General features: G+C 39.2%; 1 protein-coding gene across 10 annotated transcripts in view; it reads right to left on the bottom strand.

Annotated features, from left to right (window-relative positions):
* LOC144682934 (basic immunoglobulin-like variable motif-containing protein) overlaps positions 1 to 25,507 on the bottom strand; it is a 53,943-nt gene that overhangs the window by 26,331 nt on the left and 2,105 nt on the right. For 5 of the 10 annotated variants that reach the window (XM_078545845.1, XM_078545849.1, XM_078545847.1 and 2 more), the window contains 3 exons: positions 24,074 to 24,595; positions 9,746 to 9,875; positions 2,823 to 2,918 (listed from right to left, as the gene is read on the bottom strand). In XM_078545845.1, coding sequence (XP_078401971.1) covers positions 2,823 to 2,918; positions 9,746 to 9,875; positions 24,074 to 24,458 — 611 coding nt within the window. In that variant the 5' untranslated portion in view covers positions 24,459 to 24,595. Of the gene's footprint in view, positions 1 to 2,822; positions 2,919 to 9,745; positions 9,876 to 23,962; positions 24,596 to 25,507 lie in introns of all 10 variants that reach the window. The other 5 variants (XM_078545843.1, XM_078545842.1, XM_078545841.1 and 2 more) reach the window with 1 other exon arrangement.

Here is a 25,507-nt window from a genome sequence, read left to right as displayed (position 1 = left end):
GGTTTAGGGGCAGCTGTTACATCTCCGAAGTTTGCATAGAAAGGTGCTGGGGAAGGACAGCAGAAGCAGGGGTGGAGATTAGTGAACTAGGGGCTCACAGGTGAAATAGTCATTTTGGAATGCTCAAAGGGGAAGGGAGAGGATGATGTGTTTCATGGCTGCAACATATGCCTCCTTACCTAATGCCATATCATTGTACAGGGTCTCAAACACTCTTTCCTTGTGAGACAGTGATTTATTTATACTTCCAATCTAGTATACTGTATTACTGATCACAATATGGTGTCGTTTACATTGGGGAGAACAAATGTCAACTGTGGGATTGTTTTACTGATCCCTCCATTCCATTTGCAAAAATGACTGAGTTACCACCTTAATTCTCGTCTCACTAACCTCTGACATTGGTCTCCTACACTGTTCCAATAAGCTCACACAAGCTTGGAGAGCAGCATCTCATCTTTTTACTATGTACTAACATTGACTTTAATAACTTTAGATCCTCACTAAAGCCTCCATTTCCTCTCAGACAGCGTGTAAACATACATATGAAATAGGAGCAGAAGTAGACCACTTGGCCCAAGCCTGCTCCACCAATCAATAAAATCATAGCTGATCTGTTTGTATTACTAATTCCAAATTCACAAATACTCCCAATAACCTTTGACTAACAAGAATTATCTACCCCTGTCTTAAAAATATTCAATGACCCTGCCTCCACCACCTTCTGAGGCAGAGTGTTCCAAAGTCACACAGCCCTCTGAGATAAAATATTTCTCCTCATCTCTGTCCTAAAAGGCTGCCCCCCCTAATTTTTAAAAGAGTGCCTCCTAGTTTTGGACTCACCCACAAGAGGAAACATAATTTCAACGTCCACCTTGTAAAGACCGGTCAGGAATTAAATACTTCAATCAAGTCACCCCTCATTTTTCTAAACTCCAGTGGAAACAAGCTCAGTCCGTCTAACCTTTCCTCATAAGACAACTCATTCATTCCAGGTATCAGTTCAGGTGCTGCTAATATAGAATGGATACACCAGCATATCAGGGTTGTGGGCCATCATTCACAATAGGAATTCTCCTTTAGAGACAGGGTGTCACCTGTCCTTTTCTTCAACTATATTCCTGTAACACAGAACATTGACTGCATTACCAAGGTTTTTATGCTTCCTCTGCTATTCTGTTGTAATCATTTACACAGATACATATTTTATTTCTCTCATTTCTATCACTATTGTCACCTTTTGTCACACAATTTAATCATCTCTCATCCTCCACCTAATCCCAGACTATTTTTTTTCCTTTCCAAACCTTTTTCTCTAACTGTTCCTCCCTATAAGCTGATGGCATTTAGCTTTTTGGCACCACTGCATCTTTTGACCACTCCAGTAGCTCACTTGTCACTTGTCCAACATCTAATATTGAACATTTATTTCCTCCAATAGTGGGACCACTGAAGCTGTGGTCTTTGTATCTCACTTAAAATTTAATTCCCTAGCCACTGCTTCCTTCCCTGGCAACTGTCCATGGCTCAGCCAGGCCGTTCTCGACCATGGTTTTGCAGTTGACCAAGAGTTGTGCTTCCAACCACATATCTGCTCCATCACCAAGCCTGTGAAGACAACTCCATAACATCACCCAACTCCACCCCACCATGGCTCGTAAGCTTGCAGAAAGCCTTAGTTGTGCCTTTGTTAGCTCTGGACTTGGCTATTCCAATGCTCTCCTGCCCTGCCTCTTCATCTTCCACCCTCTATAAACTTGTACTCATTCAAAACTCTGTTGCTTGAATCTTAACTCTTAATAAGTCTCCTTTACCAATCACCTTGTGCTTGCTCATTTAGACTGGCTCCGGTTCCAACAATGACTCAATTTTAAAATCCTTATCCTTGTTTCTCAAATCCCTCCTTGGGTCTTCCCCAGTTCTGTAATCTCCAGCCCTACAAACTAATGAGATCTCAGTGCTTCTCAAATTCTGGCTTCTTGCACATCCCCAATTTTAATTGCTCTACCACTGGTAGCCGTGCTTTCTGCTGCGTTGGCTCCAGGCTCTGAAACTCCCTCCCTAAGCCACTCCATCTCTACTCTCCACTTCAAGATGCTCCTTAAAACCTACATTATGACCAAGCATCTGTCATGATAGCTCCTTCTTTGACTCAACAGCAATATTTGACATGGCCAATGCTAAGCAGCCTGAGACGTTCTGCTACGTTAAAGGTATTATATAAATGCAAGTTGTTGTTGATGTACATCTATAGCCTCTGATGAAACGTCATTGATCTTAAATGTTAACTCTACGGCCAGGATTTTCCAGGCGGGACCCGTTGGGGGCAGGATGGAAAATTTGGCGACCCAGCGAAACGTTCATTGACTTTCGGCAGGAATTTCCGGTCCTGCCCATCCCCTACCTTTCTCCCTCTGCAAATGCTATCTGACCTAAGAATATTTCCAGCATTTCATTTTTGATTTTAGATTTGCAACATCTATAGTATTTATTTTTATAAAACTTACAGGGCAGCAAGTAGCAGCTATGAATCCATGTCTCATTACTGTATGATGCAGCTCCCTTTTGTACCAATTACTTTGTCTAAGTTTCACTTTTCTATGATGTACCACGTAAAAGTAGAACATCAAGGGTCTTAGTGTTCATTCCACTACATAAGAAAATATTATTCTAGTATTATAAGAAATACTGTGTGCTAAGATACTCTGATAGAAATTGCCACTGTGACTAAATGCTATACATAAAACAAATAAAATGGCCCTTTAAATTAAGAGAGCTGATAGTGATACTCCACATTGGGAAAAGAAAAAGAGTAACCACACCTTCCTGTTCCACAGGTACTGAATAAATAATTCCAGCATGAAACTAAAGAGGAAATTCCACATGAAGTCTTGTACTGTGGACGACTGATACAATACCTAGAATAAGACAGGAGAGAGAAGAATTAAAGGCTAATCAAGATTCTTTTATATATATTATCACTGTCCTTATGGTTCAAATTTTAAAGATGTGATTGGGGAAATAATGTATCCTTAGAAGACTAAATTAATAATAAAGTTCAAAGATGAAGTATAAAGAGGGCATGTACAAAAGTGGGCAACATTAATAAATCAGCTCTGAAGAAGAGATATACAGACTCGAAACGGTAACTCTGCTTCGGTCTCCACAAGTGCTGCCAGACTTGCTGAGTTTTTCCAGCATTTTTTGTTTTTATTTCAGATTTCCAGCGTCCGCAGTATTTTGCTTTTATCTTAATAAATGAAGTTTTGTGATAAAGCCTAGAGGGAGTTGAGGTGCAACATAAATCAAAATATTTCCCAGTACACTTATATTTTCATAAGGTATTCTGTTTACGCAACATATCAACAAACCCCACCCCTCCACTCTCAGTTCCTCTGACTCTGGCCTCATCTCTTTTCCTTTGCCCCACCATTGGCAATCATGCCTTCAGAGACCTAAGTGCCACTTAGAAGAATTTACTTCCTTAATCCCTTCATCATGCTCTTCTCCTCAAATTCTATCTCTTTGATCTGGCTCAGTGTCCATGTTCCTCCTGCCTCACTGAAATATCTTTGGACGTTTTTCAACATTAAAGGCAAGCTGCTGTTGTCTTCTCTAAGCTGGTTTTACAAACTAGCTTATCTGGTACAGTTGATTACAATTAATATATCATCATTCCATAAACCTGTAATGACTAAATTACAATCCTTTACCTTTCAATATCCAATTACATCATTCAGTGGTAATATCCAGAACTTTTCACCTCTGGAATTAGAGTTTGAATCCAGCCCAGGCTGAGGAAAACAAAAATTTCCTTTCTGCATGCTATTTGCAAGGAAGTAGTTTGGTCTATTCAACCAAGTTCCAAATAAGCTTCATAATACAAACCTACTTATAACTTGCCACTAATTGCCAGTCTTCCTGAAAAGAGGTCAAGATGCCTAATGCAAAATGAAAAAAAAACACAAAACCATTTCCATTAAATACACAGTGATGATTTAAGAAAACAAATCTAGTAACTGTTTCTGATGTAAGGCCTTATGCCAGTGGAAATTGAGTGGAGAGTGGTGTCTACCTATTCCCTGACAAGAGCAAAATTGCTGTAAAAAGAACTTAAAAGTGTCAGCACAAATGCATCAATTTTGTGCAGACTACTAATTAAACTGGGGAATTGGGCATTTAATGGAGAAGTATTGATATTTAATGTAGAAAATGAACTTGAAGGAAATGCCTTTCACGTCCTCAGGGTAGCCTAAAACGCGTTACAGTCGATTCATTTCTTCTTAAACTGAAGTCACTGCAGGTGTACATGATGGCTAATTTGTGCTCAGCAGCGTCCCACAAATAGTAGTGACAGGAAAGACCAGTGTTATCTTTTCCTTATGGTGTTGGTTGAGGGGTCAAATATTAACCATGGCCACAGGAAAACTCATTTGCTCTTCTCCGAAATGTGCAGTGAGATCTTTTACACATGCCAGAGCAAGCAAGTTTAACATCTCCTCCAAAAGACTGCATCTCTGGCAGATTGACCAGTTGTATCAAATTTTCTACTCACTTTCTAGGTTTAGCTGCATCATGGGGACTGTTAACAATGGTCTGGATTTTATGGTGAAGGGAACTGTTAGGCTACCAGCATTCCCCTTTAATAATTTGGGCAGCAACCTCCAGTGACTGCACGTGTGCTGTTAAATTTCATGATTAAGAATGCTTTGTCCAAGTTACACTGTTGCTCTAGAAGCTTCCCTACATTGGCACCTCAGGAGAGACTCGGCACTGAAATGCATGAAGCGGCATGAAGTTGGAGTATGTGCATGATAGATACCCACCAAGTACACCAAAGGTTAAGAATAAAAACAGAAAATGCTGCAAATACTCAGTGGGTCTGGCAGTATCTGTGGAGAGAGAAACAGAGTTAATGGGCAGAATTCTCCGGTAGGCGAGCGGGGGGAGAGGCCCGCTCGCCGACACGTAAAATGACGCATGGTGACGTCAGATGGGCGTCCCAACGTCACCGTGCGTCATTTAGATTTTCAGTTCGGCGGGCGCACAGCCAACTTGGCTGTGCGCCCACTGAACTGTCAAAGGCCTATTATAATAGGCCATTTAAATAGCAATTAATTCAATTAGCTGAGCTGCCCATCAATTAATTCAATTAGCTGAGCCCAGGCAGCCTTCGCATTTTTCATGAAACCTCATCCACGGGCGGGATGGCATGGATGAGGTTTCATGAAGAGTTTTAAAATCTAATAAAAATTTTAACATTACTTCTTTGACATGTCCCAGCTCATGTGACAGTGTTGCATGAGGGGACATGTTTTAAAAGTTTTTTTCCACCTTTATTTAAATTAACACGTCAAACTATTCTCCCTGAGGCACGGATTTCTGCGCTCTTAGAGCTCAGGGAATGATTCAGGGAATCACCCCTCCCACCTGCACAGGGAGTGCTCAGCACTTCCGGGTGAGCGTCACACTGGGCGGGCCTTAATTGGCCCACCCACGTAAAACGGCGGTTCGTCCCCAAATGGGGACGCCGATCGGGTTCGCGCCCGCCCCTGCACAACCACCCCCCCACCATTGGCGACTTTTTCCCAATGTTTCAGGTTGATGTCTCAAGGATCACAGATATGAACTGTTAACTGTTTCTCTCTCTACAGGTGCTGCCAGACTTGCTGAGTATTTATAGCTTTACTTGTCTTTACAGAATTTTCTGTGTGTATTTCAGATTTCCAGCATTTAAAGTACTTTTCTTGTGTAGCAAAAAAAAAATAGGAGTTGTCCTTCAAGTGTAACTGAATTTTTAAACAGTGTGATAAATCTTAGTTCTCTCTAAGGGGATTTTCCTCTAAGTACTGCATGCATGTGTGGCTATCAGGTGAGAACAGAGCCACAATCCTTTCTATGGTTGAAAAACCTGCTCACACGCACCCTCAGGCTTATACTAAAGGTCAATTGGACAAAGGTATTGGATGGAGCTGGAATTATACCACAGTAAGGAGGTAAGTGCACTCAGGAGGACAAATTAGCAAAAAAAGTGATTAGTAATAAATACAATTTGACATAAGAGCAGGGTTAAAAATGACATGCTTGTTCACTTAATTTGAACTGCTCAAAATTCCAGCTCAAGCACCTTTCACTGTGTCTAGCAGCAGAGCTAAGGTAAAATGCAGCAAGAAAAGAATTAATACAGTATGAGCAAGGCTATAATGCCACAATACTTAGTACCTTTTATAATCCTGATTTCTTTTTCAAATTAAAAAAAAACAAATTAAAATTTGAATTAGTAAACTATCGTTTGTTCTACTAATGGTCAAAATGTTCTCTTTTGCTTTTTTACAGTCGTCAGTGTGAGGTAAGCAACAAATTAATGTTTGCAAAGATCTGATAGAAAATCACAAATCCGTGTTGCCAGGTGGGTTTCCACTGCTCCCACCTACTTTTGCCAGGGCCAGATTCTCTCCTTGTACTCACTGTTAACAGAATCCACTTGTTAACAAGAGCGAACATTCTAGCCTGTTATGCGGAGCAGTTAAATGATAACTGCTCCCGTGACAAATGAATAACAGGACAAGTTGGGGGGTGGATAATTAAGTGCTAAAGTTACAAGCATTATTGATAATTAATTATAACAAATCAGTAACAATGATAATGATTACAAGTGTCGGTACTCATCCTTCTCCCTATTCCCAGGCCCACCCATCATCATGACTAGAATTGAATGAGTTAAACCCGTGAGAAGCCAAATGCCCACCAAACTGAAAGATTTAAACAAGGGAAGCTTTGCATTCAGGTAGACAACAAGCAAGATGCAGTGGTAAGTAAAAATATGGCAGGTGTTAAAAAGGTAAAGAAACCATGGGCAAGATTTTTCACTCAGCATGTGGGTGCACATCCGACATGCCCGAGCGTGAAATAGTGCGAGATGATGTCGGGCAAGCGTCCCAACGTCATCATGCACTTGCGCGATATTTCAGTCAGCGGGCGTGCGCAAGAGTCAGCAACGCGCCTGCCAACAATTATGAGGCCTATTAAGGCCTTTAATGTCGTAATTGACCTTGATTTTTCACTGACCGTCCAACGTTATGGTTGGCAGGCAGGTGAATCGGCCAGGTGGCCTTTGGATTTTTGAGGAAACCTGATCCAAGGGCGGGATGAGGTTTCCGATATTAATTTAAAAAAAATAAAAATGTTTGGCCAGAACTTTTACCATCAATATGTTTAGGTGACTGATTCTTGTGTGTGGAGTTTTTTTTTTCATAATTTCATAATTTTTGGCTTTAAAATTCTTCAGCTCCCTGAGGCAGCTCTCTGCCTTCAGGGAACTTTCATTGCGCATTCCCCCATGCCAACTTCAGTGCTCACCCTCTTCCCGCACCCACCCCAGCAGCACTGGACCTTTCACATTGCTGCCCGTTAACTGGCCAGCAAGCGTAAAATCGTGGTCCGGAGCCGATCGCGGGCAGCGGCTCATTTCCCTGCCGCTCCCAGGTCCACCCACCGCACCCGCCTAATGACCCAAAAATTCTGCCCCATGTTTTAACAACACCATATATGCACAAATAGATGGTGTTGCCATGGGATCGAGGACGAGCTCTTGCAAACATCTTTGTTGGTTTCCAGAAGAAACATGTCTGGAATGACACCTAACCTCCTAACCCTTGCATATTTCCGATACATAGATGATATGATTGCTATATTTGAATCTGCAGCTGAATGTAAGAATTTCCTTACACACCTTAATGGGCTCCATCCTGCGCTTAAATTTACCTGTGAAATGGAGTAATCAAGTGAACTCCCTTTCTTTGACATGCTAGTTGAGAAATCTGCCAATGGGTTCTCAGCTACTGCCTACTGCAAGCCTGCCTTCACTGGTCAATACAAGTGTTGGGATTCCTACAATTCCACGTGCTATAAGATTGGCCTGATCGGCCACCTTGAAAATAGGGCCTGAGCCATTTGCTCGCTGTGCAAACTTGATGCTGAAATAGGACACATCAAAGCCATCCTGTGGGTAATGGCTACATTGATCAGATCATTGCTTGATATATATCGCGCAAACTCAAGAATTGGCCTAAGGCCGCCACTTTCGGTCCTGAAAAGTGACCAGTCTACCTCAGATTACCCCGGAAGGGTAAAGTGTCTCAAAAATTTGAGCAACAGGGGAAACCAGCTGTTTCACACTGTTACTATGCAGTAGCAACACAAGTGATATTCTCCACTAACAGGATGTTGTTGTCAAGCCAAAAATATGTTCTGCCTATCACACAAATGAGTAATTAGGTATATGAATTTCAGTGCAATTGTGATGCCAGATATGTAGGCCAAACATCTCAATGACTGGCAGATTGTATCAAACAACATTTCCCTTCAGCTGTTCACAACAGGCAAAGTACTGATGGTACCCAACCAGTCCATGCTTGCAAAACTCGAAACATAGTGTCCAACATTAGATGAGATTCTGCGATTGTACAACACTTGCCAATCAATCCTCATTGTGCTAAAAATTACACTGACAACCAATTTAAGGTTATCGGTTGGGTTTGCAGTGTGGCTCACTTACACGTGCTAGAAGCACACAGGGCCCTGTACTTTGCAGATAGAAGGAGCATATCCGTGCATTGCACCTTTATCAGCTAAAGAAAAGTTTGGGGGATAGCCATTCTCTGGTTCATTCCCCATGGCAATGCCTTGACCAATCAGTCAACTTGCCTGGTTTGAATTTAAACAAAAGCCTGGTCGTTAACTGTTCCCTGGTGCATTCTCCATGGCAATGTCTCTGCCAATCAAAGTCCACTAGCCAACCAATCAGTACTCTCTTCTCATGCAGTGTAAATTATTGTTCCCTTTACAATTGGTATTCTTGCAAATCTGTCCTGATGAGTGCAAGATTAAAAGCTTCAACAGCATGTCTCTTTTCTCAGTAATACTCAAGTTCTGTAATACCAAATGATATTTGCTACATTAAAGTGGGACATCTTTTGGATTGGACATTTAGTTCGTACCCTGCCCGCCTTTTAAAATGTCGTTGCTGAAAGAGCAGGAAGCTCCCGCGGTGTTCTCACCACATTGGTCCCTTCACCAATATCACCAAAAAACTGATTAGCTAGTCATTCATCTCATTTGCTATTTGTGAGATCTTGAGCTGTTTGGATTTTGGCTGTTGTATTTTCCTATACATTTTCCTATACAATAACTACACTTAAAAAGTCATGCATTGCCTGTGAAGCACTTTGACACAGCCCGAGAGTACAGAAGGCATTATACAAAAGCAATAAATTTCTCTGTGGTTGTAACAAAAATCAGACATTGAATAGGACCTGTAGAGACAGGCATAAATATAGAACACACTAAATGATCATAATTGTCACAAACAGATCAGAAAAATTGCTGTTATCCTGATGATTTGTGATGAAAATAAGAAAATATAGCATATTTCTTAGAACTGACACAGCTGGGATGTACAATCCTACTTTTAAAAAGCTATGCCAGGAGATATTACTACAAATTAATAAAATTGGAAAGGAACTGTTCTTCTCTGACATTTTGCAAATTTTACATTTTACAACAACTCTCCTTTATATAGTGCTTCAACGTACTGAAACGCTACAAGAACTCTGGATAATATAATTGGTATACACACATGCAAATAAACTTTATATTTAAGCATGCAATGCCCCAGTAACAATTCAAATTATGAATTCAGATTCAATAAAACAAATTAACAGTAAAAATGAATAAAAATACTGACCACCTCCTAAGATCCAAAACCTTGCGCTGTTTCATTTCTTCCAAAACCGTATATGGAGAGGAATCATTGTTTTTTTTGTTGAGTTTCTCCAATGGCTTCATCTTCTTTGCATTTTGTTTCTTTAAGCTACCTGCAAGGAAAAAGAGCTCTTTTTTATGGCTGTAACAAAGCCACTGAAGTGAAATTTATATGGGTTTAGATCATCCAAGTCTTTAAAGCTTTAGCTAACCAAGAATCCAACAGCAGATGGAGCATGGATTGCAATGGAAGCCAAAATTAAAAAAAGACATGCAGAGTATAGAGCAAACCAATCAGATACTAAAGTTATAAAATGTAGTCTTACCATACAAATTGGTCTTTTTTAAAACAATTAAACTTTAGCAGTAAGTGAGCCGTTATGTCGCTTCTAACGTTACGCAGTGTTTGTATTCAGTTGCTTGATATTGCTAATAATATATCCATCAGGAATTTTGCCATTAGAAACATTCTCACTCAAAAAGAAAGTAATGCTTGCTCAAATGGAATGGCATAAAATGATGAATAGCAAACAAGGGTTACCACAAACATCTACTGTGGAGAATATCAAACCAAATTCGGATTTTTGAAACCAGTCAAATTTTATTTTCAACAGAACTAATGAAAACCTCACAAACAAGACCTTACTTGTGCCAAGAATCTCTGTAGCTGTGGTATAGAACAGTATTAGGATGTTTCCAAGAGTTGTGTGCCAAACAGTTGAATTTTCCACTCATTTAACAATTGTGTTTCTTGTGATTGTAGAGTTTTTAAAATTTTAGGACCATGACTTGTCTTTAATCTATTTCTCTTTACCCTAGTTTCCCAGATGGAAAGACAACCATTGCCCAGCGAGTAGGTAGGTGACCTTTCTTTCCAATGACAATGAAATGGTTCTTCATGTAGAATTTCTCCATAGGAATATACGCTAGACTGGAAAGTCAATGATGTAAATTCACTTTTCACCACTTCATGGCATTACACACTTCAACAGACTATGCAGCCATTACACCTGCTCTCTCATTACCCCCCACCCAACATCCTGTATTCATTCCTGTTTTAATTTATTTCAATTCTCATTACAATGAACAAATTTCATGCAAGGAAAACTTGAGACAGTGTGCTAGAGTGAAAAGAGAATACAAAAAAATGACAGACAGCACAGAATGAAAACAATTACTCAAAAACAGCACTATCAGGGTCTTTAGAACCTTAATATCAAACACATATATGTTAATTAATGGATACTGTTGACTAACAAGGCTGTAAAGTAGAATTAAGTTTAATTGGAGGATGAAGTCTAAACAACACATCCCTGTCCCATCCAACCTAGAAACACCTTTTGGCCTTGAATTTGTTTCTCAGTAAGTTGCTGTAGTTTCAAAGCAAATAATTTTGGAACTCAAATACGTCAACTGATGAATTGCTAGATTATGGATGTGTTATTACTATAATGAATTTGAAAAGACTGTGTTCATACAGTATATAGACATCACACATATGTTTCTAACCACCCTGTATCAGCTGCAGCACATCATGATAATAACAAATATCTGCTCTGAACAAAGTGGTTATCAAAATATCATATCAAAATATTCTGGCCTTCTACATATGCCAATAGTGTAAGTACTTAGAAAACCCAAGGTGATTACACATTTGCTTCATCGTTTCTGTTTCTAGGAAGACAATGTGGTGATCAGTTTAACATAGCTACCATTTGGAGAAAAATCGCAAACTTACCAAGGAAAAATATTGTATATATTGCTATTTTCCAATAATGTAATACTTTAGTCCTATATGACAATTTACCTCTACATTATACATCTTGGTCAATCCTGTAGGTAAATGTCCATTCTCTACTTGTGAAGTGGAACAATGCTGTCAAAAAATAAGTAATCTATAGTTATAACCTAGCTCCACATGGTTTAAATAGATTTGGAAAGACCACCAATTTGAAAATTTTCAATTTAAGATTAATCTATTTTAGGTCTATAGTTAACTGAAGTAACTAACTGATTTTTAAAGCTTGAATATTTTTTAAAAATTTATTCTATTAGTTATGAAAAGTTAAACCACATAACCAAGACATGACCTATGTTACAATTTTGCTTCGTTTTTACATTGTACAGGATAAAAAAACATTAACATCTTAGTCCTGAGGAGTGATAACTCATTCTAATGAACAATAGAAACAGAGGCAAATTCTTAAATTTCTTCCAGCTCTATTTTTCCTTGTCTTCCAATAAAAGTTAGTACAAACAGTAATGTTTCCTTTTCAAACACTTAGATCATTTTGAGGTTCAAAATACATACTTGTTTCCTAATTGCAAGACAATTAAAAAAATATATATATATGAATTAAGGAGAGGTCTACATAGGAAATAAGAGCAGGAATAGGCTATACATGTGCTCAAGCTGCTCCGCCATACAATAAGATTATAGCCAATTTTTGACCTCAACTCCACTTTCTGATCTCTTGATTCCTTTAGAGTCCATAATTCAATCTCAGCCTGAAATATAACCTACCACTAAGCATCCACAGCCCTCTTGGGTAGAGGAATCCAAAGATTTACAACCTTCTCAATGAAGAAATTTCTCACCTCAGTCCTAAATGGTTAATCACTTATCCGAAGACTATGCCCTCTGATTTTAGATTCTCCAGTAGGCACAGCAGCCTCACATTATCTAGCCTGCCAACATGTCTCAGAATCATGCATGTTTCGATGGGATCACTGTTCATTCTCCTAAACTCAGTGAGTATAGGCCCATTCTCCCAATCTATCCTCTTGGAACAATCCTCTCATACCAGGAATCAGTCCAGTGAATTCTTGTTGCATCCTGTCCAAGGCAAGTATATCCTTCTTCAGGTATGAAGACTAAAACTGTACACAGTACTCCAGATGTAGTTTCAAAACCTCATACAATTGCAGCAAGGCTTCCTTACTTTTGTACTCCAATTCACTTGCAATAGAAGGAAAAATACCAGTTGCTTTCCTAATTGCTTGCTGTTCCTGCATGTTGACTGTTTTGTGGACACCCAAATCTCTGAACACCAATGTTTAATAGTTTCTCACCATTTTAAAAAAAAAATCAAATTTTTCTATTTTCTTGCCAAACTGAATAACCTCATCACATTAAACTCTGCCACCTTTTTGCCCACTCACTAAACCTATTTATATCCTTTTGCAGGCTCAGGGTACTCCTCAAGTTCACTTTTCCACCTAGCCTTGTATTGTCAGCAAACTTGGATACACTACACTTAGTCTCTTCATCTAAATCATTAATATAAATTGTGAATAGCAGAGACCCAAACGCTGATCCCCACAGCAGCCCACTAGTATCAGTCTGCCAAACTAAAAATGATGTAATTATTCCCACTGTTTTTTGTCATTTAACCAATCCTCTATATTTACTAATGCATTGCTCCATGTGCCCTTATCTTGTGCAACAACCTTTCATGTGTCACCTTATTAAATGCTTTTTGAATATTCAAATATACTAAATCCACTAGTTCCCTTTATTTACCTCGCTAGTTGCAAAGAGCCATAAAGTCACAAGAATCATTACAGTACAGAAATAGATAATTTGGCCATTGACTCCTGTTATGACCACAGCCAAATCCCAGAGGGAAAATTGGCTTATTTTTTTGTATTCTGAAAATGAAAAGAAAAAGTACTGATCTCAGCAGCAAGTCCAGTAGCACTTTTGAGATTTTAAAAATTAAAAGTAAAAGTTTTATTAATAAGAATAAAAGAAAACTTAAGCACACAAGGTTACAGTTGCACAGTTAAAATTAGTCTTAGAACATATTCCCTCTAAAAGACTCCCTACTTGGTCAGACCCACAAGTAAACACCTTCCAGGCAATACCCCCATATAGATGAGTAATATTACTGGATTTTTAAACAAGGCAAACTGCTGTAACTTTAATAAAGGAATATCACATGACCTCTAACTCTCTTCCACTCTGCTGTGGAAATCCAAGACTTCAGAACAAGACTGCTTGTTGCAGCCCAAGATTTCTCTGGCTTGATTGGATGGCTGATTCAAACTGACTCTTCTTCCAGCCTAGGGCTACAGCTAACAGCTCCCAGCTCAACTACATCTCACAGCTAACAGCATCCAGCACTAAAATACCTTTTCCCCCCACTTTCATTTTATGTTCCATCGTTCTCACACCTCTTTGAAATTCAAATACTTCCAAATATAAAATCTTTCACGTTTCTATTTTTTCTTTGCTTTCGGGTCAATAAAATGCAATATACCTTCTTCCGTTTACCCTGCAAGATACAAACATGTTTCTTGGTACCTCTGACTTCCCTTTGATATTCAAACGAACTCTCAACTTATCTAAAAATGCAAATGTTAGATCCAATCTATTCACTTGTACCTCAAACCAACATCTCTATCCTTTCATGCTTTAGACACCCCCAGATAACCTTCTAGTAATCTCTGCCCAGCTTAATTAAATCATTTACACACACACTCAGACACACAGGGCAGAACTTTCTGCCTGCCGGGCGGGCAGGTCCGACCCAATCTCCGGCAGGCAGGGAGCCGATCCCTGCTGGAGAAGCGGGTCCCGCCGCCATTTTATGTGGGTGGGCCAATTAAGGCCCGCCCAGCATGACATCCACCAGGAAGTGCTATGCGCTTCCTGTGCGGGCGGGGGGGGGGGGGGGATTCCCCAAAAGCGAGAGTGCACTCTTTCGCGCGTGTGCACGAAGAGCGCACATCTCCCTGAGGCAAAGTGCTGCCTCAGGGAGATTGCTGACACTTTTAAAAATGTTAAAAATAGAAAAAAAAATCCTTAACATTTCCCCCTCATGTGACAATGTGACATGAGATGGGACATGTTCATTAATTACACTAAAACTTCATTTAACTTATAAAATCCCTACATGAAACCTCATCCCACCGCTGGATGAGGTTTCATGTTTTTTCTATTGCCCGCTAGGGCTCCTGGCCTGCCTGCCAACCTTAAGGTTGGACGGGCAGATCCTTTAATTGTTTCAATGATCCTGTCAATGGTCTCAATTGGCCATTGACAGGTCGGCGGGCCCGCAGCTGATTTTGCTGCGGGCCTGCCTTCCTGAAAATTTAAATGGGGCGGGATGACGTCAGGGGTTCCCCCCAAAGTCATCCCGCGTCATTTTACTCGTCAGCGAGCGGGTCCCGCCCCCTGCTCGCCGATGGCAAAATTCAGCCCACAGTCTTCTGTACAGAATAACACAATATTCCCAAAAATATTTAAAAGAATAAACTCCATTTCTTACAGTCCATGCTGGCTCTCTACAGAACAATGCATTGAGTCCCATTCCTCTGCTCTATCCCCATAGTCTTGCAAGTTTATTTTCCTCAAGTGCCCATCCAATTTCCTTTTGAAATCATTGATCATGCATGCTTCAGCTACGATCGTAAGCAGCGAGTTCCTGGTCATTATCACACACTGCATAAAAAAGATTCTTTCTCACATTTCCCCCACCACATCTCTTGCCCAAAACTTAAATCTGTGTTCCCTAGCCTACCATTGGGTAAGGAGAGCAGCTTTTCTTTACTGACCTTACATAAACATGTCATATCTTGTACACCTCTATCGCATCGTCCCTCAATCTGCTTTGTTCCAAGGAGAACAACCCCAGCTTCTCTAACCTAATCTTATAGCTAAGACTCTTCTTCCTTGGAACCATTTTGGTAAAACTCCTCTGCACCACCTCAAGGACCCTCACATCCTTCCTAAAGTGTGGTGACCAGAACTGGAGACAATACTCCAATTGTGGCCTAACCTAGACTTTCGAATCATTCAGCATAATATCCTCAAAAAGTCTTAACAGATTTGTCAAACATAATTTCCCTTTTACGAAACCATGTTAACTCTGCCTAATCATATTATGATTTTCTAAGTGCCATTACCACTTCCTTAATAACTAATTCCAGCACTTTCCCAATAAATAATGTCAGGCTAACTGGTCTATAGTTCCTTGTGTTTTTTCTCTCCCTCCCTTCTTAAATGGGGGTGTGGCATTGCTACCTTCCAATCCACTGGGACCTTTCCATTAGGAATTATGGAAGGTTACAGCTAGTACACCCACTCTCTCTGTAGTCAGCTTTTAGAATCTCCACGTGTAGGCCATCAGGACAAGGGGATTTGTCCACTGTTAGTCCCATTTGTTTCTCTAGTACTTTAGTTCCTCACTATGCATGGTATTTTTTGAGACTTCTGTGAAGAAAGTTGGAAAATGTTTGTTTAAATAACAAACCATTTCTTTATCCTGCATTATTATTTCTTCCGTTTCAGCTTCTAAGGGACCCACATTTACGTCTTCCTTTTTATATACTTGTAGAAGCTCTTACAATCTGGTCATAAATAATCTAGCTTGTTTACTCTCGTATTCTATTTTCTCCCTCTATCAATTTTGGTCATCTATTGTTGGTTTCTAAAATTCTTCCATTCCTTAGACTTACTACTCTTCTTGGCAACATTGTAAGCCTCAGCTTTTAATCTAAAAATTATCCTTAGCCTCTTTTTTGGCTATGAATGGATTACTGTTTCTATACAGTTTTTAATTTCTCTATAGAATGTATATTTGTTGAGATTTATGAGACATTTCTTTAAATGTTTGCTATTGCTTATCTATCAGTATCTAATTTCCCAGTCTATCTTTGCTAACTTACTTTTCCTACCTTTAGTTTTAGTACTCTAGTTTCTGACACATGTACCTCACTCACGAACTCGAGGTGACATTCTGTCATGTTACGGTGACTCTTCCTCAAAGGATCCCTTACAATGAGATTCCTAATTAATCTTATCCCCTTACACTAGTCAAAGATCTAAAATATCCAGGAAACATGTGTTCCATGAGCTCATCCTCGAAACTACTTTTGCCAATTTATTCAGGCTATATGAAAATTAAAGTCCCAACAATTACTGCCTTTGATACAAGCTCCTCTTTTCTTGATTAATACCTTATCTAATAGCATGGCTAGTCACACTGGTGTTTTCTATTCCTTGTTATTTCTCGTTTTCACTTAAACTGATTCCACTTCCTGCTCTTCCAAGTCAAGATCCTTCCTCGCTAAGGTCCTTATGCCACTTTTTAAATCAGGGCTACTCCTGCTCCTTTTCCATTGTGTGTCTTTTCAAAATGTCAAGTATCCTGGAATATTTAGTTTCTATCCTGAGTCCCCATGCAAACATGTTTCTGTAATGGCAACTGGTGAAACCCATTCAACTCTATTTGCTCCATTAATTTGTCTATCTTGTTACAAATACATCTTTCAGACAATTTTTCCTTGATTTGACCTTATTCGCTGATGCACTATAACGTTTAAAGTCTTTGTCCCTTCCTGTTATACTCTGCTTATCCTTACCCAAATCACTACACTACTCTATGGTTTCGACTTTTCTTTTTTGATTCATAAATTTCCTCTCATCTAAACCCTCCCCATCATTTTACTTTAAAGCCCTATCTACAGTTCGATTTATTGGTTTCACCAGGAAATGGTTTAAGTGGGACCTGCTCCAATGGAACGGCTCCTTCTTTCCTCAGTACTGGAGCCAGTGCTTCATGTATCAAAACCTCTGTCTCAATGCCACACTTTGGGCTACTCATTCAATTTTGATTTGTTTGACTCTATGCCATTTTGCGCATGGTTCAGGGAGTACTCTAGAGTTTACTACCTTTGAGGTGCTGCTTATTAATTTCCATCCTAACTCCTCATATTCCTACAGCAGAACTTCACTCCTGGTTTTACTGATGTCGCCTGTTCCTAGACAGATCTTGACAAGTGGATCCTACCCATCCCATTCCAAGTTTTTCTCTACAAAGATCAGTATCTATCTCCCTGTTTATAATGGTCCCTAACACCAAAGCATTCCTTTGCACTCTCCCGACTTGAATGGCCTCCTGTACCATGTGCTGCAGTTAATTGCTCATCTACTCTGCGGACCTTTCCAGCATCCACACAGGCAGCAAGAATCTTGTACTTGTAAGATAAGAGCTGCTGGCCTCAGTAGCAGTGAGTTAAGATGCAGACTAAAACTTGTCTATTTTTTTCAGCCTACCATAAATCAATTTCAGATCAAGACCCCTACTGCTATGAGATATCTCTTCTGCACACCAGCCATCCTTTCGCTTAGCCTTTGGAAGTTCCTCCATTTAAGCTAATTTTAAGCTACTTAATGTTGAATTCTGGATAGTTTTGTCAAGTGGACCCACACCACTAAAAGCTGATATTACATGGACTAAAACTGATTTTAATTAAGATCCTTAGAGTAAAGGAGTAAAGATTTCATCACATTAATCTGGGCACTCATCAACAGCACCAGCATGGCATTTTACATTATTTCTTCTGTGCACTTGAAAAAACCTACCTAAATTTCTAACAAGTACCATACAGTGATGCAGCATTAAAGGACTATTCAGTGGTTATTTCAATCAAAACATAAATGCAACTTGTAAAGCTAGCAATTTGACAGACAGTAGAATGAACGTAGGAAATGTCACTGCAGGTGTTGTTGCATTTCCTGTTTCTTATGCTAAAATTTATCTTGGGTTCAGTGTCACTAGCCACGCCTCTAAGAAGATAATACCATGGCCTGAATTTCATGCTCCTCCGCCAGCGGTTTTAGGTGGGGGGTGTAGGGTGGCCGTGAAATAGCATGAATGGGCTTTCCGCAGGGTTCCCGCCCACCCCAACCCCTCAGCGATTTTATGCTGGGTCAGGTGACGCCTCGGACAGGCCACGTGCCCTTGCACCAATTGAGACCCTTAAGTGGCCATTTACTGACCACTTCAGGGCCGTTTCTAGATTCTCCCACAAGAAAAAACATCCTTTCCATTCACCCTGTCAAGTCCCCTCACGATCTTATATGTTTCAATCAAGTCACCTCTTACTCTTCTAAACTCCAGCAGATACAAGCCAAGCCTGTCCAACCTTTCCTCATAAGGCAACCCGCCCATTCCAGGCATTAGTCTCGTAAACCTTCTCTGAACTGCTTCCAATGCACTTACATCCTTCCTTAAAGAAGGAGACTAATACTGTACACAGTACTCCAGATGTGGTCTCACCAATGCCCTGATAGCTGAAGCATAACCTCCCTACTTTTGTATTCAATTCCCTTTGCAATAAATTATAACATTTCATTAGCTTTCTTAACTACTTACTCTACCTGCATACTAACTTTTTGTGATTCATGCACTAGGACACCCAGATCCCACTGCATCTCAGAGCTCTGCAAAGTCTCACCATTTAGAAATGCTTTTATTTTTCTTCCTGCCAAAACAGAAAATTTCACATTTTCCCACATTATACTCCATTTGCCAGATCTTTGCACACTCATTTAAGCTATCGATACCTCTTTGTAGCCTCCTATCTTCTCTTCACAACTTTGTCATGAAGATATTAATGTATATAATGTTATTGGAAATTATTTTAAACTGGACTTGTATTAGGGTCTGTGGGTGGGTGTATCTTAATTGGATTAAAACCAGCTAGTCTGGGTGCTTTGATGTATAGTCATTTTGAGATGTTAAACAATTAAGAAGTTAAGATAAAGAGTCTGTTTGCATGTTGTTGAATAAACCATTCAAAGACTGGGGGTGAAATCTTGCACCTAGCTAGGAGATACCAAGCAATATGTTTATATTACTAATAAAATTGGTAATATGAATGGGGTTTTATTGTTAGAAGAGGTGGAGTTCAAAGGGCCTGGTGAAACAATGAGAATTTACATTCAAAGGGAATGCTAGGTATATACAGAAAAGAGTTTGTGTGTGTGAGTCAGAGGCATGCCACCTGTAAGCCTACAACTCTGCGAAGGAGCCAAATTGAAAGCAACCTCATTTTGAATTCATAAGATAAAATGTGCTTTGCCTGGTGTCTGTTTAAGTCTATGGGTTATTATTGGCTTGTGGAAGATTACCCGGGAGTGACTAATTTGGGGATTTGTTTAATAGTTATTATGGTAGCAATCTGTAGACAAGTGTATGTGTTTAATACCTTGTTAAATTAATAAATGTTTAATTTAATTTATATATAAACCCTCTCAAGGCTTGGTGGTTTCATTTCTGAATTCAGAGCTGCATCTCAAACATACCAATTGAAAATATAGGTTATGACAGTTGTTTAAAGTTTCCCTCTGGGATTTTAAATAATTCAGCCTTTACCAACCGCTGTGTCATAACAACTTACTTTCCTACTATCTTTGTGTCATCAGCAAATTTAGCAACCATCTCTTCACCCAAGTCATTTATATAAATTGTAAAAAAATTGAGGCTCCATCACTGATCCCTGTGGCATGCCACTCATTACATCTTCCAACCAGAAAATGGTCTATTTATGCCGACTCTCTGCTTTCAGTTAGCCAGCCAATCTTCTATCCACACCAAAATGCTGGCCCTACACCATGAGCTTTTATTTTACGCAATAACCTTTTATGTGGTATATCATCAAATGCCTTCTGGAAATCTAAGTACAGTACATCCACCTTGATCTACAGCACATATTACTTCTTCAAAGAACTCCAATAAATTGGTTAAATATGATTTCTCGGTCACAAAACCATATTGACTCTGCCCGATTACCTTGAATGTAACTAAGTGCCTTGCTATAACGTCTTTAATAATAGCTTTTAACATTTTCCCTATGTTAGATGTTAAGCTAACCGGCCTGTAGTTTCCTGCTTTCAGTCTCCCTCCCTTTGGGAATAAAGAAGTTACATTCATTATTTATATTCAGCTAACCTAATAGTAGCCGGAATAAAATCACCGTAAAAGGTAGAGAGGGCACAGAATTCTTAAAATGCATTCAAAGGAACATTTTGAGCTAGTATGTAGCTAGCCCGACAACGGCTAATTTTGGACTTTGTTTTAGGGAACTGGGGCGGTGGGCGGGGTTTGGGCGGGGGGCAGTGGTGGAAACTGGGAATGAGTGGGAGAGCATTTTTGTCATATTGATCATAACCACATCAAATGTAATGGAATTATGGAAAATGCCAAAGATAGACCAGGAGTAAAAGTTCTAAACTGGGAAAAGGCTAATTTGATAAGCTAGGATGTGACTTGACAAAGATGTACTAGAAACATTCCTTGAAGGTAAATCAGTGACAGAGCAATGGGAGGTATTTCAGGAATAGATAGGGTTTAGAACAAGCATGTTCCTTGCTCTTCACCATTGACGCATCAGAAAAAGAGTGGGATTCCTAAATCAAGACCACCCTGGTTATCAAGAGCATATACAACAGGATAAGACAAAAAAGGGAAGCTTATGCCAGATACTGAGAGCTCAATACTGCAGAAGGCATAGAGGAGTATAGAAAGCGCAGGTTAAAATTAAAAAGGAAATTGAGAAAGCAAAGGGAGTGCATGAAAAATTGTTGGCAAGCAAAATCAAGGAAAATCCACAGATGTTTCATGAATACACAAAGAGCAAGAGGATAATTAATGAAAGAGCAGGACCTATTACGAACGGTTCTCAATTAATATTTTGTCTTTGCTTTCTCAAAAGTGGGGAATAATGTGGACATTGTAGTAAAGGAGAAGTGTTAAATATTGGATGGGATTAACAATGATAGGAAATATTAAGGGGTTTCACATCTTTGAAAGTAGAGAAATTGCCAGGTCGAGATGAAACATATCCCAGGCTGTTAAGAGAAGCAGGGGAAGAAATAGCGAAGGTTCTGACCATCATTTTCCAATCTTCTCTGGCTACAGGCATGGTGCTGGAGAACAGTAGGTCAGCTAACATTGTACCGTTACTAAAAAAAGCAGGTAGGGGTAGACCGAGTAATTACAGGTCAGCCAGCCTAACCTTGGTTGTGGTCAAATTATTCGAAAAAATTCTGAGAGATCATCAGGCACAGATTAACCAAGGACAGTCAGCATAAGGGATGGTCGACTAACTAGTGTCTGGCTAACCTGACTGAGTTTTATGAACAGGTAACAAGGAGGATTGAAGAAGGTAGCATATTTGATGCAGACTACATGGATTTCAACAAGACTTTTGACAAAAGTGTCACATAGCAGACTGGTCAGAAAAGTAAAAGCCCACAGGATCCAACAGAAATTGTCAAGTTGGATTCAAAATTGCCTCAGTGGTAGGACGTAACAGGTGTTTTGTGGCTGGTAGAATGTTTCCTGTGGGGTTCTGCAGGGCTCAGTATTAGCTCCTTTCCTTTTGTGGTACATTCAATGATCTAGACTTAAATGAAGGGGGCATGATTAAGAAGTTTGTAGGTGATATAAAAATCGACTATGTGGTTGATAGTGAGGAAGAAAGCTGTAGAATGCAGGAAGGTATCAGTGGGCAGAAAAATGTTGAATGGAATTCAATCTGGAGAGGTGTGAAGTAATGCATTTGTTGGGGGAGGTAAGAAAGTACATAATGAATAGTATAGGATGTAGAAAAGTGCAGAGTAACAGAAGGACCTTGGGTCCCTGAAGGTAACAGGACAGGTAGATAAGATGGTTAGGAAGGCATATGGGATACTTTTCTTCATCAACCAAGGCATGCACTGCCAATGAACAGTGAGGTTGTGCTAGAACTGTATAAAACACTAGTCAGGCCTGGTCATCACATTACAGGAAGAATGTGATCACGCTAGAGAGAGTACAGAAGAGATTTACTAGGATATTGCCAGGATTGGAGAATTTTAGCTATAAGCAAAATTTGGAAATGCTTTGAAACAGAGGAGGCTGAGGGGAGGTTTAATTAAGGCATATAAAATTATAAAGGACTCAGATAGAGCGGATAGGGAGGATTTACATTTTTATTGATCTAGTCTTTTAAAAATGTAGATCAATAACCAAGTGGTATACATCCGAAGTAATTGATAAAACGGATTAGAGGGGAGTGAAGGAGAAATGTTTTCACACCAGTGGCAAATGGGGATCTGGAATTTACTGCCTGAAAGGGTGGTAATCCTCATCAGATTTTTTAAAAAATAGTTGAATATGCACTTAAAGTGCAGTAACCTACAAGGCTATGGACCAAGAGCTGGAAAGTACGAGGAGGCTGGATTACTCTTTTCGTCAGCCAGCACAGAAAAGATGGGCTGAATGGTCTCCTTCTATGCCATAACTTTTGTTTCTAAATATTTTATTTAAATGATCAATTTTAAGAAGAATTAATCGAAGAAAGAACATGCATTTCTATTGCAGTTTAATCACCTGTGGAGGTTTTCAGGATATCTCGCATTCCAGCATATACACATTTTATTAATTTCATGTTCAGTTAAACCCAAGTTAACAATCTGGCCTTTTAGTATGGCTTTAATCCCCAGGCTCAGTCACCAGGGTCACTGGAATTTTAATAATAGCAGCTAGAGGGGAGGTCAAGCTTATTGAAGTCATGTATTTTATAATAGCACTCCTCTCCCTAATTAAGTATCATGAAATGGTCCTCAGCCATCTTATACCTCTGTTTAATTATTTAGGTTGAGATACAATGACTTGTTTCTAAAAGTAAAATGTAACCTGAGGACTTGCATACCCTGCATATCCCCACGATAACAGTTTAATTACTTAAATGAAAACAAGATCATGGTGAGGGGTGGTTTTACAAATGGAATAAAAGGCAATTTTATTGGTTTATAATTTATGGCATCACAGAGATGCTATGGCACTAGGAAGGCTTGAATAAATCTGTACAGTGGACTGATAAAAGGAATATTAGTTAAAATGCATTTGCAATTAAAGTAACGATTTCACATCTGCTACTTAGAAATAAAACGCAGTGAAAGGGAAATCAATTGCAAGCTACTATCCAGTAAATGGATTTTCAAATATAAAAACACTGGACAGGAGATACATTGAATTTAGTCAAAATGTGATAAAAGGTCAAAGGGCAGTGCTAATTATAGAATGTTTCCCTCAGCTCTTCCTTTTCAAATTAAGTTAACTTTATTATGGTCAGATCACAAACACAAATCTCCCTCATAAATGGTGTCAAATATAGTCACCATAAAAACAAAGGTTCCTTATATGGAAATTATTATTTCTGAAGTACCATTAAACAATATTAACAATAACATTAAAATAAAAAGATACTGCATTGAAAGTGAGAAGCCAAATATTCTTCAGTTCATGAGAAAGACTTTCACAAAGAATCTTTCCAACTCAGAAATGGCTGTATTGCAGTATTTCGTCTTTGGTTAAGAACTGAACTAAAAGTTAATTATTTACTGTTTGTGGGATTTTCTCACCTGTTCTACTTTTCAATTTAGATGTTACTATATTAAAATCTGATGTATCTACTTCCCAGGCAAGCAGCTGTTTCCCATGGTTGACAGGCATAGCACCCATTTCTGCATTACCTCTATGGGTTACATCTGGTGGATCAACTTGAATGTCAACATAACTGGAGTTATGTGCTGGACAATCCATTGAAGAAGTTCCATCTTGAACTGGAGTAGGGTCACTGGAAGTACATGGTGTACTGGCAATTATGGTGGCCTTGTTTAGTAGACCATAATCTGAACAGACATTGTAAAACACTTCCCGAGCCCGGACCACAGGAAACATCCATGGCCCATGTCCTGCTGCACTGGAACTTAGACTGAATGATGGTGTACCGTAACAAGAGAACAGATTTGAATCAGAAGTTCCTGGTGAGTCACCAGCAGCAAGCTCATCAATAACATTGAGGCTCGTTATGTTTCCAGTAGGCTTTGGTGGTTGATTTTCTACAGAGTTGGGCATTGAATGTTGTTTTAAGGAATCTGGTCTTTGGTAGACTGAAGTGGCCTTCCTTAAATAACTGTAATCAACTAGATACTTGATTTAACAATTCATGCATTTCATCTCAAGGTACTCGGATGCTTCGACAGCAATAGAATCTAAATGAAAATAGAATGGATAAGAATTAATTTAAAATGCAATGAAAGCAAACAAAATTTCAGTATATATTCATAGTACATCTACATCAGTTACATTGTAAACCTGAACATATAGTTTTCTGCCATTCATTCATTCCAAAAGTGTACATAGCATTCTAATATTTCACAATTATGAACCAGGCTGTATATTAAATCAATAGAAAGTGACAGCATTGTTGATTGACAAGGACTTAATTGGAAAATGTTATATCTGAATTAACTAAACTAGTAAATATTATGATGCAACTATCTTCTGGAAATGGAGCATTAGCCTACTCCCATTTGATCATGTTGGAAGCATCAGTAGAAATTAATAACTCTTCACAGGGTTGAAAATTATGTCAGAAAAATTTAAAATGGTTCTTAGCCAGGACAATCAGTATGAGTACTCTGAAAAAAATCTATCCCAAGTTATTCTGAAGTGAAGCATTGTAGCATTTCCAGTTTGCAATAACTAAACTGCTAAATGGAGCCTTTTGCCAAAAGCAAAACACTGCATGCTGGAATCTGAAGTAAAAACAGAAAATACAGAAAATATTCAGCAGGTCAGGCAGCATCTGTGGAAAGAAAAACAGAGTTAACATTTCAGATCTGTGACCTTTCATGAAAGGCCCCAGACCAGAGTCTTTTTCCACCTGGCTTACCATGACTTTTAGTAACTGCAATCAAGGATTAGATTCTGAAAGCAACAGCCTCATCTATTTTCCATCTGGAAGCAGTTAAACTTCATTTTAAAATGACATCTTTTGCATTAGTTTTGGACCCACAATTTAATGTTTTAAGCCCTCCAATCAGGATTTCACACCAACATCGCACTGAGACAGCCCTTATCAAAGTCACCATTGAAACTCTATGTCACTGTTGTCATGGTAA

Source organism: Cetorhinus maximus, chromosome 7 (assembly GCF_964194155.1).
Source record: "Cetorhinus maximus chromosome 7, sCetMax3.hap1.1, whole genome shotgun sequence".
Taxonomy (NCBI): domain Eukaryota; kingdom Metazoa; phylum Chordata; class Chondrichthyes; order Lamniformes; family Cetorhinidae; genus Cetorhinus; species Cetorhinus maximus.
Note: the sequence above shows the minus strand (reverse complement) of the source record. Positions and strands in the feature narration are given on the sequence as shown.